The sequence below is a fragment of the Nomascus leucogenys genome, chromosome 11, assembly GCF_006542625.1.
Source record: "Nomascus leucogenys isolate Asia chromosome 11, Asia_NLE_v1, whole genome shotgun sequence".
NCBI classification, from domain to species: Eukaryota; Metazoa; Chordata; class Mammalia; order Primates; family Hylobatidae; genus Nomascus; species Nomascus leucogenys.
In genome coordinates, this window is record NC_044391.1 from 70,533,197 (window position 1) to 70,550,636 (window position 17,440).

At 39.6% G+C, this 17,440-nt stretch overlaps 1 protein-coding gene across 7 annotated transcripts in view; it reads right to left on the reverse strand.

Annotated features, from left to right (window-relative positions):
• Positions 1-15,012, reverse strand: part of HLTF (helicase like transcription factor) — a 56,218-nt gene extending 41,206 nt beyond the window's left edge. For all 7 annotated transcript variants that reach the window (XM_030822698.1, XM_003256249.4, XM_030822696.1 and 4 more), the window contains exons 1-5: positions 14,774-15,012; positions 13,141-13,348; positions 4,421-4,587; positions 2,763-2,896; positions 1,768-1,865 (exon numbers count right to left, since the gene is read on the reverse strand). In XM_030822698.1, the coding sequence (XP_030678558.1) occupies positions 1,768-1,865; positions 2,763-2,896; positions 4,421-4,587; positions 13,141-13,348; positions 14,774-14,793 (627 nt within the window). In that variant the 5' untranslated portion in view covers positions 14,794-15,012. The remainder of the gene's footprint in view (positions 1-1,767; positions 1,866-2,762; positions 2,897-4,420; positions 4,588-13,140; positions 13,349-14,773) is intronic.
• Positions 15,013-17,440: the final 2,428 nt, after the last annotated feature.

The window sequence follows — 17,440 nt, forward strand, 5'->3', positions numbered from 1 at the left end:
GGGCCAGGAGTGGTGGCTCATGCCAATAATCTCAGCACTTTGGGAGACCAAGGTGGGAGGATCCCTTAAGCTCAGGAGTTTGAGACCAGCCTGGACAACACAGTGAGAGATCCCGTCTCTACAAAAAAAATTTTATTTTTATTTATTTATTTATTTTTTTTGAGATGGAGTCTCGCTCTGTCACCCAGGCTGGAGTGCAGTGGCGCGATCTGGGCTCACTGCAAGCTCCGCCTCCCGGGTTCACGCCATTCTCCTGCCTCAGCCTCTCCCGAGTAGCTGGGACTACCGGCGCCCGCCACCACGCCCAGCTAATTTTTTGTATTTTTAGTAGAGACGGGGTTTCACCGTGGTCTCGATCTCCTGACCTCGTGATCCGCCCACCTCGGCCTCCCAAAGTGCTGGGATTACAAGCATGAGCCACTGCGCCCGGCCACTACAAAAAAATTTTTAAAAAATTAGCCAGGCATGGGGGTGCATGCCTGTAGTTCTGGCTCCTAGGGATGCTGAGATGAGAGGATCACTTGAGCCTAGTAGGTAGAGGATACAGTGAACCATGATTATGCCACTGCACTCCAGCCTGGGCAAGAAAGTGAGACCCTGTCCCAAAAAATTAAAAAATTGAAATTAAATTTAAAAAACACAAACTAGTCAAACACCAAAAAGGCACATAAATCAACTCTAGGATTACACTACTCACTGAAGAGCGAATGAACAGGTGCTTTAGTTGTTAGGAGGTAAAAGAATATAAAAGAGCTTTAAGTCCCGAGTTTCAGTCACAGTTTTATCACAGATAAGCTTATATGTAAGTTTCAGCAAGACTTGACCTTTATGGCCCCATGTCTTATTCCTATAAAATGAAAGGGATGAACTAAATTTAGATTGTCTCTAAGGTTCCTTCTGCCATTAAAATTCTGTGATGCTATCAGTTGTATTGAAAATATTTTGTCAGTCCTACCAGGTCAATGACATTCCATTTATTATTACTGCAATAAGGAACTTACCACGCACGATACTTTTATTATTATGCTAACTTAATTGACTATTTAAACTAGGTTAGTCCAATTTTATATCAACATATATGTGATACAGATATTTTTGAAAATTAACACATGAACACAGCAGCAGCTCAGAAGAAATCAGGCCAGGTCTAAAAACTCAGAAGTAACCTGGGGCTTATCTACCAGAAACCAGCTCAAGTCCTTCTAACAATAAGCAGGGGAAATATGGTAACTACAATTAGTAGATAAAAGGACTAACACTGGTAGATACAAACATCAAAACAGTTTTAATGTTATTTTTTAATTGATCTGCATTAATTTACTTTATATACTTTTTTCAAAGAAATTCAGCATAACTCATCCTAAATTATAAATTAGACAAAGATAATGTGAAGAATTTGGAGTTAATTCTTTAGCACTGCATTTGCAAAATTACTGAAAGGAGTCAAGTCTCAGCTTCAATTTTTTTCTTAAAATTACTACTTGAACATTTAAAACATTTCAAACACAAAAATATGCCATGCATAAACAGGAACGTGTTTTGTATATTAGGTACAAATGTTCATGTATGGATTTATTCCTTATCAGTAGTTTTTATATAAAATGTTAACATATATATATTCTATTTATTCTATAACATGTTTCATTATAACTTAATATATTTGAAGACCACAAATACCCACACGTACATATTCATCCTGCTCTTTTAAATACAAACCTGAAACATTTAAAATTCACTTTTAGATTACAAAATAAAAGAGAAGCACACCTGTTCAGTTGTCATCTGTACTGCAGCATGTACTGGCATACTATAGCTTGGTCCAGCTCTTCCAGAGCCCCAGCCACTTTCCAAATTGAATCCTAAAGCTATAATTTACAAAATAAAAAGAATAAAGCCATCAAATAAAATAGGTTTTCATCTTTTATTAAGTAGCTTTTAAAATGTGCATTAACAGGGCTGGGTGCTGTGGCTCACGCCTGTAACCCAAGCACTTTGGGAGGCCAAGGCAGGTGGTTTGCCTGAGCCCAGAAGTTCAAGACTAGCCTGGGCAACATGGTGAAATTCTGTCTCCACAAAAAATACAAAAATTAGCAGAGCGTGATGGTGTGCGCCTGTAGTCCCAGCTACTCGGGAGGCTCAGGTGGAAGGATTGCTGGAGCCCAGGAGGTCAAGGTTGCACTCAGCCATTGATCGTGGCCACTGTACTCTAGCCTGGGTGACAGAGCAAGACTCTGTCTCAAAATATATACACAAATAAATAAAATGTGCATAACAAACTGCATTAAAAGCCTTGTATTTTAGAGGTATTTTAGAAGCTAAATACTAAATCACTAAAAAATACAAGTAATTCCACATTATTTGAACAAACTCTTGCCAAGCAATCCTTTTCATTCGCTATCAGAAGATTATTTTTGCTTAAAATTTATCAAAAAGAATGTTTAAAATCACGGTTTCCAGATGTTACCATTAGGGAAAATTAGGGGAGGGTATATATGAGACATCCTTGTATATATACTTTTTCTTTAATTTTTTTAATATCCCCTCACTCTTACTATTCTAACTGCATATATTTTAATGTGTGAATCTATTTCAATAGAGGCAAAAGGAAAAATCAGAGATTTCCTCAAAAAGACTCCTGAAAAAAAGTGGTACCTTGGAGCCTTGAGCACAAATTAGCCAACAAACTCCAAGACAGAATAAATGTTTCATAACCCCTGCATCTTACAATATCAGAATAATATTAGGTCAAACCCTAAACTTACTTTTTGGTGCAGGACCCAATTTAAATCCATGTTTCTTCAACTGATCTGAAACCGCTTTTCTATTTTCTTCTTTTCCCCAAAAAGTCATATGCAGAGGCATGGTAAAAGCATTGTTTGCACCAAAAGGAACTACCCTATTATATTTGGGAGAAAAAGAAAGGGAAATCAGAAGCATTACTTTTTATCCCCACTAAGAATTAGTTCAATATTTAAAGTGTATCATTTACATTTTACATTGAAGTAAAGTAATAAGGAACTAGTTGGGCAGACTTGAAAGAAAAAAGGAAAAGAAATAGAATCATAAACAATCAGAAGGGTGATTTTTAGAAACAGAGTGCCAGAAAAAATTGAGAAAATGGAATAAAGCGGTTTTAAAAATGCAACAATGGCCTGTAAACATATAAGTAAAATAAGTTAAATCAAAGGGTAGAGTTTGGCTAACGGAACCACTGAGGGTAGTAACTCATTCTGCTTGGAAAATGGGAAATGCAGAACTTGTGATTCACTAAGTTATTCTCAATAACTGAAAAACCTGATAAACTGAAAAAGGAGAAAACAAAGTGAGACATTACTGAGCATTTATTTTCTCTTCCAAACTCATCTAGGATTATGATATGAATATCCTAAAAATTAGAATTAGAATATCAAGATCCTAAATATTCCAGATACTTAAATTGAGATCACAAGTACAAATGCCTAAAAGAGAAAAGGTAACTGAAAGATTGAAAGAGTTTAGAAAAAGAAAAAAGAAAGAAAACAGGTGATAAAACTGGGAGAGCATATGCCCTAGCTAAAGGGAGAGTTCCAGTCAACTGTTGTCATATGGAAGTGACAACTCATCCTGCATTGCCAGATTTTCCACTTGTCAAGAGAAAAATAAGTTTTTTGTATTTAAGGAAATAAATTAATATGTATAAAATGCAGACTAGCTAGCTATTTCAATAATTAGTACTAAACGAAAAAATGTCTAAAACACTGCAGGGCAAAATGAAATTCACCTACATCATATCACAGAATATCAGTTTATAACCTCTGACATAAACAAACACTTCCAGGCCGGGCACAGTGGCTCACGCCTGTAATCCCAGCATTTTGGGAGGCCAAGGTGGGCAGATCACCTGAGGTCAGGAGTTCAAGACAGCCTGGCCAACATGGCAAATCCCTGTCTCTACTAAAAAATACAAAAATTAATTGGGCATGGTGGCAGGCACCTGTAGCTACTCGGGAGGCTAAGGCAGGGAGAGAGTTGCTTGAATCCTGGAGGCAGAGGTTGCAGTCAGCCGAGATCACACAACTGCACTATAGCCTGGGCAACAGAGTGAGACCCCGTCTCAAAATAAATAAATAAATAAACAAACACTTCCAAATTCCTAAACCTAGTTACCAAAAGATTTGGAGAAATGGAATGTACTTCCTAATATTTGAACCAAGGTCTATTTTCTCCATGGTAATAATTCCATAGGAAAATGAGAGGACAATTGTTTGATGGCTGGGGTAGTAGAAGTATGTAAAAGGAGAAATAAAACATTTAACATGTACCAAAAGTACAGTGATAGAAATTGTTAGCATAACTTTATAGGCTCTAACAAGAAGCCCTAACAAGTTCAAAGATGACTATAATTCACAATTATTAAAACTAAATTCTGAAAGTACATTACCCTTCAACTTGTGCCAATTTGTTGTCCATGATATAGGCCAAAGCACCTGCAAGCTCTTTCTTTAAATGGCCAACTTGATTTCCATTCACATTGTTTACTTTAATTGCATTCTTATCATAAGGGTTATTAGGATCTCGTTGTAATGCAACCATTTCATTATTATTAACCTAATAAAAATGATAAACAGATAATATTACATTATAAATAATAGACAATAACTTTGTTATACTTTATCTGGGATTTCCATTCATTTTTTAATGCTACTGCTAAACACTGCACATAAGAAAAATATATTTTCTAGACACAAACTACAGAAATATTAATATATATATTATTATGATTCTTTAATATTATTTTTCTAATCTATATTCATTAGGAAGTTAACAAATTTTAATGTCTAAAAAATAGTCAAATGTAAACTAGCAAATTCAAATTATCTAAAATTTTCAACATCATAACTTCTGAAAAATAGCCAACCCTTACTGAGTGCTTACTATGTGCCAAGCATTGGTCTAAGTACATTGCACAGACTGACTTTTTAAATCCTCACAGCTCTATTGGGAGGTACTATCATTATTCCCATTTTACAAATGAAGAAACTGAAGCACCGAAAAGTAACTTGCCCGAGGTCACAAAGCTAAAAGGTAGCAGAGCTAGGATCTGAACCCAGACAGGGTGGTTCCTGAGCCTCAATTCTCCAGAATATAAAAGTAAGGGAATAAGGCATTTATAAGTCAGGATGAAACTAGGTAAGAAAAACATATCCAGCCTTCAACTCATGCCATTCTGATTCTACTTTATTAAAAACTGTATGATGTAACTTAAATATTATGATGTATATTTTTAAAAACTGAAGGAGGGTAACACAATAAAGAATGGTAGAATAAGGACTTTCAAAAATTCCTCAATAAAGGCAACAAAAAACTAGATAAATTATTGTCAGAATCAAATGTTTCAGAACACTGAGAACTAAATCAAAGGCTTGCAGAAATCTGGGTAACATTTATTCAAGAATAAAAAGAATAAACAGCTGAATATCAGTACTTCAGTCCCATCCCCAGCAATACTGTAGCCTTTAAAAATAATAGCTCGCGGCCAGGCACAGTAGCTCACGCCCCCAGCACTTTGGGAGGTCGAGGTGGGCAGCATCACGAGGTCAAGAGATCAAGACCATCCTGCCCAACATGGTGAGAACCCCGTTTCTACTAAAAATACAAAAATTATGGGTGTGGTGGAACACGCCTGTAGTCCTAGCTACTTGGGAGGCTGAGGCAGGAGAATCACTTGAACCCGGGAGGCAGAGGTTGCAATGAGCCAAGATAGCGCCCCTGCACTCCAGCCTGGCAACAGAGCAAGACTCCATCTCAAAATAAATAAATAAATAAATAAATAAGAGCTTGTTGGGATCCTAGGTAAAGCCTGGCAGTCACCAGAAAAAATCAGAATGGAGTTACAGTTCTTTCAGAGATTCATTCCAGAGAACTGTTATTCTCCTGAAGTTCCCCAGAAGACCCCACTTGCAAGGCTGACTGTATTTAACCTCTGAGCTCACCAAGTACAAAAAAACCTCCCTTGGGCAGATGTTTGTCAAAAACAATTTTACAGGAAAGTGTTTTAACTTCATGGCTGCCTGAGGCAGTGGATAACAGCTGAAGCAAAAAAACAAAAAGGCTTATAAAGAAGAGCTAGGGAATGAGATGTCTGTGAGGGCTTTGAAAAGCTCCAATGTATTTCTGGAAATCTAGAAGGCCATAAGCAAGCACAGAGCTGGTATGCATGACCAGGGCTGTGCGCATTCTGAAGAAAGACCTGAGAAGGCCCTAAATGCTCACCTTTGCCTGAACTTTAGGCATTTAAACAAGCCAGAAGTGAAAGCTAAAGCAGAATTGTCAGGGGCCTTAGAGTGTTGAAGGAATGCCCTAACATACAGAAGTTCTCAGCAAAGAATGTACGATTTATTTGTTCCAGCACAATCATTAGCTGACCGCAAAGCTAACCAAGTACAGACTTCAGTGACCACACACAATAAAGGATAGACATCACAGAATTAATTCAGAAAAGTCAGTAACAAACACACACTAATTACAAAACTCAGCAACAACAAACCACCCTGATTTCCAAAGTTGCCACATTATTTAAAATGTCAATTTTTCAACAAAAAAAGTACAAGACACGCAAAAAAATAAGCAAGTATGGTCTATACACAGGGAAAAAAAGCAATCAATGTCAACTGTCCCCAAGAAAGTATAGATGTTTGACATAGTAGAAGAAGAATTTAAGTCAGTTATTTTAAATATGTTCAAAGAGGCTGGGCATGGTGGCTCACACTTGTAATCCCAGCACTTTAGGAGGCTGAAGTGTGAGGATCTCTTGAGGCCAGGAATTTGAGACCAGCCTGGGAAACATAACAAGACCCCATTTCTACAAAATAAAAATAGAAAAATTATCCAGGTATGGTGGTACGTGCCTGTAGAACCAACTACTCAGGAGTCTGAGGTGGGAGGACTGCTTGAATGCAGGAGTTCAAGGTTACAGTGAGCTATGATCATGCCACTGCACTCCAGCCTGGGTAACAGAGCAAGAACCTATCTCTAAAAAAATTAAAAAGTTCAAAGACCTGGCCGGCCGCAGTGGCTCACACTTGTAATCCCAGCACTTTGGGAGGCTGAGGCAGGCGGATCACGAGGTCAGGAGATCGAAACCATCCTGGCTAACACAGTGAAACCCCGTCTCTACTAAAAACACAAAAAATTAGCCGGGCGTGGTGGCTGGTGCCTGTAGTCCCAGCTACCCGGGAGGCTGACGCAGGAGAATGGTGTGAACCCGGGAGGCAGGGCTTGCAGTGAGCCGAGATCGCGCCACTGCACTCCAGCCTGGGTGACAGAGCGAGACTCCGTCTCAAAAAAAAAAAAAAGTTCAAAGACCTAAAGCAAATCATTTCTTTCGACATGAAAACGCATGTCTAAAAGCATGGAAACAATGTCTCACCAAACAGCAATTCTAGAGTCAAAAGGTACAATAACTGAAGAAAAAATTCACCAGAGAGACTCAACAGCAAATTTGAGCAGGCATAAGAAAAATTAGCGAAGCTGAAGATAGGTCAATTGAGATTATACAATCTAAGGAACAAAAAAATGAAACACGTAACAGAGGCTAAGAAACTTGTAACATCAAGCATACCAACACACATACATAATAAGAGTACCATAAGGAGAAAAGAGAAAGGGGCAGAAAAAATATTTACAGAAATAACAGCCAAACCTTCCCAATTTGATGAAAACCACTACTCTACACATATAAGAAGCTCAACAACTCCAACTAAAATAAACTCAAAGAGATCCACACCTGGTCACATCATAATCAAACTGTCAAAAGAAGTTTGAGACCAGCCTGGGCAAAAGGGTAACGACAGTTTCTAAAAAAAAAAAAAATTATTTAAAAAAATTAAAAATAAATTTTTAAGTATAATTTTTTTGTAATTTTTGTCCTATCTCATTAAAAAGTATTTAAAATAATTATAAATCTTTGTTGATAGGTATACTACATATATAAAGATATAACTTGGATAACAGCACAAAGGCAGGCAATAGGATGGAGCTGTGAGCAAAGGTTTTTTTGGGGGATTTTTTGTTGTTGTTTTGAGACAGAGTCTTGCTGTCACCAGGCTGGAGTACAGTTGCACAATCTCGGCTCACTGCAATCTCTGACTCCCTAGTTCATGCAATTCTCCTGCCTCGGCCTCCCGAGTAGCTGGGACTACAGGCAGGTGCCACCATGCCCAGCTAATTTTTGTATTTTTAGTAGAGATGGGGTTTCACCATGTTGGCCAGGATGGTCTCAATCTCCAAACCTCATGATCCGCCCACCTTGGCTTCCCAAAGCGCTGGGATTACAGGTGTGAGCCACCATGCCCAGCCACAAAGTTTTTTATATACTATTAAGTTGGCACTAATCCAAACTAGGTTCTTATAAATTAAGTTGTTAATTGTAGTCCCTAAAGCAATCATAAGTAACTCAAAATATATAGTAAAAGAAACAAGGGAATTAAAATGGTACACTAAAAAAACATCTATTTAACATAAAAGCGAGTATTGGAGGCCAGACCCAAATGCCACATATTGTATCATTCCATTTACATGTAATGTCAAGAGGAGGCAAATCCATATACACAGGAAGAACACTGATTCATGGTTTCCAGGGATTGAAGGGTAGAGGTAATGGGAGTGACTACAAATGGGAATGAGGCTTCTCTTTGGAGTAATGAAAATGTTTGGAACTAGATTGTAGGGATGGTTGCACAACCTTGTGAGTATTCTAAAAACTACTCAACTGTACACTTTAAAATGGTAAATTTTATAATAAATGTATCTCAATTTTTAAAAATTCCTTGAAAATATACAAGAAAGCTACTTCAAACCTCTCCCAGCATCTGTCTACTGACTCAAGAGATTACAGCCAGAACCAAACAGAGTAGTAGACAGATATTCATCTCTAGACCTTTAGAGATATTATCTATGAGGCAGAGCTATGTTCTCTCGCAGTCGCCACCCCTCTGCCACTGCCTACAGGATGATCTTTTTTAAACCGGATTATGCAAATCCTAGAAAATACATAACCAAAAAAAAAAAGCAGGGCACAAAACTAACAATTTTTGAGCATTTCATCTCAAATAAGGTATTACATAATTGTAATTTATCATAATAAGCTATCATTAATTACGATTAGTTAACTGTCATTACAAATAACTAATTACTAGAATCTTAAATAAAATATATATGAGCCAAAATATTGGAGACTATAAAAACAAAAACATGGTCCCAGCAGCAAGAAAAAATAGGACATATAAAGAAACAAAAAGACAAAGACAACAATAACAAAAGGAATGAGAATTAATCATAACAGTATAGTCATACCCTGCGTAACATTTCAGCAATGACAGACCACATATATTATGCAACAGCTGTTCCACAAGATTATAATGGGGCTGCCCTATAGAAGTGTACCATTTTTTATATTTTATACAATATTTTTACTGTACTTTTTTCATGTTATATATGCTTAAATACACAAATGTGTTACAATTGCCCACAGTATTCAGTAAAGTAACATCCTGTTCACTCTATGTTTCCACAAAGAAATCACCTAACACTTTTCTCAGAAAGTATCTTCATTGTTAAGCAACACATAACTGTATTTTAAAATAGAAAAAGAAATAAACCACATTATAAAATAAAGCCTTTGACGGGTCAAAAAATAAATTTAACCATATGCTTATTGAAAACACACTTAAAAAAAAAACAAAGAAAAAATAAAAATAAAATAACAATAAAAAAACACCAGAGTTAAAAATAAAGAATGCTACTATATAACAAAACTTGGTGACTAAAGGCAATGCAATACTTCACACGTTTAAAGATTAAAAGATTAAATGACTCAAATTAAGTGCTCAAATCGCCAAGTCCAAAAGAAAACAAAAGAAAATGAACCTAAAAAAGAAAAACCGAATGTAATAGAGTAATTATTAAGCCAAGAAGCATAATCATTAAGAAAAATCCAAGAGAGGCTGCCTTGAAAAGAAATAATGTCATAGCTAATCAATAAAGACACAAATGTGTAATGCAAAGAATAAAAACAGGAATATAATCACCTTTTTTAAAAAGTTTTTTAAAAGTTTTTAAAAAGTTTAATGGAGCCAATAAGGCATATAAAATTGTGTTCTGGCAGACATTTAAAAAATGGCACATTTTATCAAAATTTGACAATTCAGAGTAAAGGGTACTGAAATTTAAGGTTCAGAGCACCAACTTAAAACAACCAAAAAAATGGTTATTCAACCTGGAAAGAGTAACTAGAACCAAGGCATAAAGGGGAGTTTAAGTGTGTGTTCCTCCAACTCAAAATCCTTCAGGAATAGGAGTTCTGGCCACTTGTTAGCAACACATCACACCACCAAACCCCAATTCCAGAAAATTACAGTTACAATTTTATAAGGATAAATGATTATTATGCACAATTCTATGGGAATAAGTTTGAATATCTAAATAAAATGGATGCTTTTGTTCAAAAATGTAACTAACCAAAATTGACCAAAGAAGTACCTAAATTATGCTGAGTGAAAACGCCAGACTTAAAATAGTACGTACTGTAGAATTCAGTGTATATGAAGTTCTAGAATAGGCAAAACTTACTTATAGTGATAGAAATCAGACTTGTGTGGCCGGGCGCGGTGGCTCACGCCTGTAATCCTAGCACTTTGGGAGGCCGAGGCGGGCGGATCACGAGGTCAGCAGATAGAGACCATCCTGGCTAACATGGTGAAACCCCGTCTCTACTAAAAATACAAAAAAATTAGCCGGGCATGGTGGCAGGCGCCTGTAGTCCCAGCTACTTGGGAGGCTGAGACAGGAGAATGGCATGAACCTGGGAGGCGGAGCTTGCAATGAGCCGAGATCGCGCCACTGCGCTCCAGCCTGAGCAACAGAGCGAGACTCCGTCTCAAAAAAAAAAAAAAAAAAAAGAAAGAAAAGAAATCAGACTTGTGGCTGCCTAGGGCAGGAGCAGGGAAAAATGATTGCAATAGGATACAAGATACTTTGAGGGAGACGGATACAATCTGTATCTTGATTGGGGTAGTAGTTATCAGGTATACATCTTTGTCAAAACAGTAGGATCATACATTTAAAATATGTACATTTTATCATATGTAAACCACATCTCAATAAAGTAGAAAAAAGTTAAAATAACAAGTATGCAAAGATAGTACCTCAATTTTTATTACTTTTTTATAATAGTGATTAACTCAAAAATGTCTATCAATAAGGAAATTATAAGTCCAATATAGATGATATTCCTAATCACATTAGGCATAATATGATCTCATTTTTATTAATACATAATATGATTCCAATTTACATACATATGCTCACAGCAACAAGTGTAGAAGATAAGTTATGGTTCTGGATGATAGACTTTAGAAGATTTAATGCTTTTTTAGCCATTTAAAAATAGTGAACATGGCTGGGCGTGGTGGCTCACGCCTGTAATCCCAGCACTTTGGGAGGCCGAGGTGAGTGGATCACCTGAGGTCAGGGGTTCAAGACCAGCCTGACCAACATGGCGAAACCTCATCTCTCCTAAATACAAAAAATTAGCTGGGCGTGATGGTGCATGCCTGTAATCCCAGCTACTTAGAAGGCTGTTGCAGGAGAACCGCTTGAACCTGGGAGGTGGAGGTTGCAGTGAGCCAAGATGGCACCACTGCACTCCAGCCTGGGCAACGCAAGCAAGACTCTGTTTCCAAAAACAAAAAAAAAACAAAACAAAAAAAGAACATTAATTATAAAATAAATGATATCTCAACACAGTGTTCCTGGAAAAAAAATAAAATTTAAAATATATATATTTGGCAAAATAAGAAAACTGATGATTACTTTTTATCAACACACACTAGAGTTTACCGACATCACAGAAATTATTCTCAGATCAAAAATACTGATTGCTCTAAGATCAATAACTACCATAATCTAGTATTTCATGGTGGTATAAAATAATTATCGAAAGCAATGTAAGTTTTGAAAAATTAGCACAAATCTGAAACATAAAAGCTCAGAAATGCATATGAGAGCCAGAGATACATAGATGTGAAATAAGAAGTGATAGATTTCAAGAATCTATTAGAAAAAATTAGAGGCGGGGTGCAGAATCCCAGCACTTGGGGAGGCCAAGGTGGACGGATCACTTGAGCCCAGGAGTTCCAGATCAGCCTGGACAACATGCCAAAACCTACAAAAAAATACAAAAAAAATACAAAAATTAGCTGGGTATGGTGGTGAACGCCAGCAGTCCCAGCTACTCAGGAGGCTGAAGTGGGAGAATTGCTTGAGTCTGGGAGGCCGAGATTGCAGTGAGGCCAGATCAGGCCACTGCACTCCAGCCTGGGCAACAAAACGAAACTTGGTCTCAAAAAAAAAAGAAAAAAAAATCCAATTCGCTTAAGTGAAAGAGAAAATCACACTGGCCTGAGAATTCTATGCGACATTAGGATATGGAGAGAAACTATATATTACAAAGATTTTAAATTCAGCCCAACTGTCATTAAGTCCTTCATAACTTTCATTTTATGAAACTGTCATTCATAAAATGCCACAATTATGAAGATATAAAAACTTAGGAAATATTGTCTCTTCCTAAGGAATCTCCTAGACAACACATTTCAGACAATCAAAAAACAATTTGAAAAGTTCCAATGTAAAGGAAATACGGGAGAAAAACAAATCCAGAACATGAAACTCCCAAGGAATCTCCTGCTGAACATGCTTCAGACACCCCAAAATAAAAAAGATTTGAGAAGCTTAAACGTAAGAAACATACGGAGAAATGAAAGAATAAAATCCAGAAGATTCCACAAAATGACCTCCTTTTTGCAACAAATCGATGACATGAACAAGGCGCTGGGGTGTGGGGGTGGGGTGCTACCCATAATAACCAAACATAAAGCATTGAGGCCAAGTATAGTGGCTCGTTCCTGTAATCCCAACACTCTGGGAGGCTGAGGTGGGAGGGTCACTTAAGGTATTTGTTATTTTTTGCGTACAAATATTTAATTAACTTAAAGTAAAAAAAAGATTAACCGTACACATCACCTGCTAATTCTCTTATTTTCTAGGTTAACGCCAGAAATATAATCAAAATTTAACTTAGTTATCTACTATTATACTCACTACTCCCGTGTAATAGCGTAGTCCAACCACATGACCTCTCAAACTTCCAAATAAAACGGAATCTAGTTCTTCATCAGTAGTTAGAAAGTCATCTGGAGGAATAACATCTTGGAATTCAAAACGTGGAAAGAAAGTTGGATATGAGAGGCGTGGAAAATTTCCATGAACTCCATACTGGACAGTCTGCAAGTACTTCCAAACTGGATCCCTATTTTTTTTTAAAGGCAAAGAAAAACAATACAATATTTAAGTATTTCCAAAGACCATACGAGTAGTTTTCTCATGCTTTACTTCAGCAAATAAAATCTCACATGGCAATCACGGTAAAGATTAATAGTTACTCTCGTTAAAGCAGGAATTGCAGTGCGTGGAGAAGGCTTCTAGGAACTCTACCTGTTTTCAATATTGGCTCTTCTACCTGCCCCCTAGGTATTCAAAATGAAAAGCCTAGTCAGAGTTCACTAACCTCTTTCCCAGTGGAAATCATCTAAATTGAAATGTATATGATGTCTGTAACTACAATTATGGGCCGGATGCGGTGGCTCACGCCTGGAATCCCAGCACTTCGGGAGGCAGAGGCAGGTGGATCACCTGAGGTCAGGAATTTGAGACCAACCTGGCCAACATGGTGAAACCCTGTCTACTACAAATACAAAAATTAGCCGGGCGTGGTGGCGCCCATATGTAATCCTAGCTACTCGGGAGGATGAAGCAGGAGAATCACTTGAACCCGGGAGGCGTAGGTTGCAGTGAGCCGAGATTGTGCCACTGCACTCCAGCCTGGACGACAGAGCGAGACTCCATCTCAAAAAAATAATTAAAAAAGTAAAATCATATGCCAAAATTTCAATAGGGATTGAGCTATAAAAGACTTACAAAAATACAACTATTATTGTACCCGAAGTTGTTTATAATTTTCCAGAAAATACATCCAGCATCCATCACTGTAACTCCCTCCGAACAGAACACTTCTTCTGGTATCCAAACCACGCCACCGTGGGAAATTGGCCCCAAGCCACCCGTACCCGCCTCCCGTCGCTGGTTTAAGCATAACCCCAAACCTGTTACATGTAACTGTTTCGGGAATGACCATAAACACCAATTTGGACAATGAAAAGTGAGGGGGAGTCTACTGGAGCATTGCAAAAAGTTTCCATTCTCCTAAGAACAGTCGCTTATTTGCGCTGCGTTTTCCTTGCAAGTGGCGCATATCTCTACCAGCTCCTCTGCAAATACGTATCTGCACGTCTGTGCATACATATAAGCTGTGAGCCACTTGGGGACAAGGGCTGTCTTACTCGGCCCTCCACCGAGCACAATGCCTGGCGCACAGTGGGTATCTAATGGATGTTTTGTTGCATAAAGCACCGGCCGAGAGGCTTTAAGCCCCAGGCCCCCCACAGTCGGTGACAGAGATTTCCCAAGTCCCTAACACGGGACTCGCCCTAGGAGCCCCTACTCGCCAGCCAAGACAATGCATTTATTTCTCCCGCGGCCACATATGCGACCAACAGAATGAATACAGCTGCACAAATCGCCCGGGGAACGCAGAGGAACGCGGGGAAGGTCAGGTTCATTTGGGGACGCCTCCAGGCCGATAGCTCAAGCGCCCCACCCCCTCCGCCCCCTTCACCTCTTGAACATCCAGGACATGGCGCTGAGTGGGATGACAAGAGGAGCGCCTCGGCTCCCCTGGATCGTTTTCGAGCCGCCTCGATACGCCTCCTTTCAGGCCCCGCAGCCCTGAAGCCGGAGACAAATTCCGAGCGCCGGATCAGGAGCGCACGACTGGAAGATAAGTCGCCGCGAGTCTAGTCAGACGTCGACGCCGTCTCCTTCTAGCAACAATCTGGGAGACCAGCGTCGCTCTGTGACTGGCACTAGGAAAGCCCAATCACGAAGAGGAGAGTGCGGAGCCAAACCAATCAGAGCACAGAAGGGAGGGCAACTCCGCCCCGCTGCCATTCAAAGACGGCGGGGGGTCCCAGCTGCAAGGGTGGTTCCATCCGGGTTCTTCCCCGCCCCCAAGGCGGGCGCGCGGGAAAGCCACGAGGCCCCAGGAGTGTGACTGCGGTGCCTGCGGTGCTGGTGTTTTGTTTGATTCCCTTCCTCAAACGGAGGGAAACGACTTTCCTTTACCCTACATGTCCTAAGACTGAACCCCATTCCAAAGGCTCTGCCATATCCTTCCTCTTATTTTCTCCTCATCTAATGTGGCACGTAATAGGGCCTTATATTGAAGGAGCTCCATGGTTTAGGAGACCTGGAGCTACCGGCGAGATACTTTACTTCATTCCCTGTGGTGAACCCTGGGGACTTTCGCTCCAAATTTTCATGTTAAGCCTCAGCGTGTGCATGAGACACAACGAGTTTGGAAAATCTTAAATGGAACTTAGAGTCCGCTCCCCACCTCTTTTTGTTATTTTTAAGGAAAATTTTCCTTTCTTGGTGCAGGAAACCCATCACATGTTTATTACAGCTATGGGGGCGTTTGCCTGAAATGGTGGACGGGACCATTTTCCCCGTGGGCACTTGGCTGCTCCAGCCAAGCGGGGGAGGCACTTGTTTTTCTAAAGGAACTGCAGAGGGGCGCTCTGAGGCCCTCCACTGCTCACTTTCCAGAGTCTGAGGTGACTGGAAGGAGAATGCGGCCCTGGGACCGTCAGCCTTGGACCAGCTGCAGCTGACGCCTGGCAGGGCTGGTCGCTGCGCGTTGAAGAGGCTGCTGTCCCCGAAGCTGGCCTTTTAATCGCACAGGGCGGGAAGCTGGTGGTGGCGCTGAGCTGCACAGGCGGTGCCATGTAACTGCCAGATAATACTTGCCCGTCACAGAGAGGTCCACGTTACATGCCCGTCAGCACAATAATATTAGGGGGTCAGCTTTTCTTTTCTTTTTTCTTTTTTTGTTTTTTTCTCTTTTATTGAGACGGAGTCTCGCTCTGTTCCCCAGGCTGGAGTGCAACGGGGTTATCTTGGCTCACTGCAACCTCCACCTCCCAGGTTCAAGCGATTCTCCTGCCTCAGCCTCCCGAGTAGCCGGGATTACAGGAGACGGCCACCACGCCCAGCTAATTTTTGTATTTTTAGTAGAGACGGGGTTTCACCATATTGGCCAGGCTGGTCTTGAACTCCTGACCTCAGGTGATCCGCCCGCCTCGGCCTCCCAGAGTGCTGGGATTACAGGCGTGAGCCACCGTGCCAGGCCAGTAGTCAGCTTTTCAAGACACATTTGTTCATTATCGTAAATAAACTGTAGTGATCTGTAATCATGAACCATGGATGAGCAATAGAATTTGAAGCAATGTATTATTTCATTTGACCAAAGTTGATGAGGAAGATAAAGACAATGGCATTTCAAATTATTTTAATTGTTGTATGTTCTTCTTGAAGTGTGTTGAGGCAAATGGCAATACAGTTCAGCTTTTGGTATGCCAGATTTTAAATAAATTCTTGAAAAATATGCCAGAAATTGCTCAAATTGATGTTTTGTGTGTAAGAGTAAGAAAGTCATGCTCACTAGATAAAGAAAAAATTCCAAATGTGAGAACATAGCTCTTTCAGACTTAAGACTGGCCAGGCGCAATGGCTCACACCTATAATCCCAGCACTTTGGGAGGCCAAGTTGGGTGGATCACCTGAGGTCAGGAGTTCGATACCAGCCTGGCCAACATGGTGAAAGCCCGCCTCTACTAAGAAAATACAAAAATTAGCCAGACGTGGTGGCACGCGCCTGTAGTCCCAGCTGCTTGGGAGGCTGAGGCAGGAGAATCGCTTGAACCAGGGAGACATAGGTTGCAGTGAGCCGAGATCAAGCCACTGCACTCCAGCCTGAGCAACAGAGCGAGACTCGGTCTCAAAAAAATAAAAAGACTTAAGATCTATGAATAATGACTGTCCCATGGTTAAAGAATGTGCTTTGAATGAACTAAAATTTGCTATTTAAAGTCAACGGTTTTCTCTATGTTATCAGTATTTCACATCCCAGAACCAGGAGTAGAACATTCTTTCCCTTAATCATTCTTTGTTTTATATTTAAAGATCAAGTACAATTTGTACTAGTTTGATTAAAATGTTGCAGCAATTACAATTTCAGAACTATTATACTAGATAATGTTTTCTGAAATTAACTTTTTTGGTTTTTTCTTGATTTATTCTAATAACAGCATCACATGTACACATGAAAAATGAACACTTGTAACTGGAAAATGAAGTGTAGGGTGGCTTGTGGGGTTTTGGCTGGTGAGTAAGGAGGAAAGTGGCACTAAAAGGATGGTGGGGAAGATAAGGGTCAGATTACATA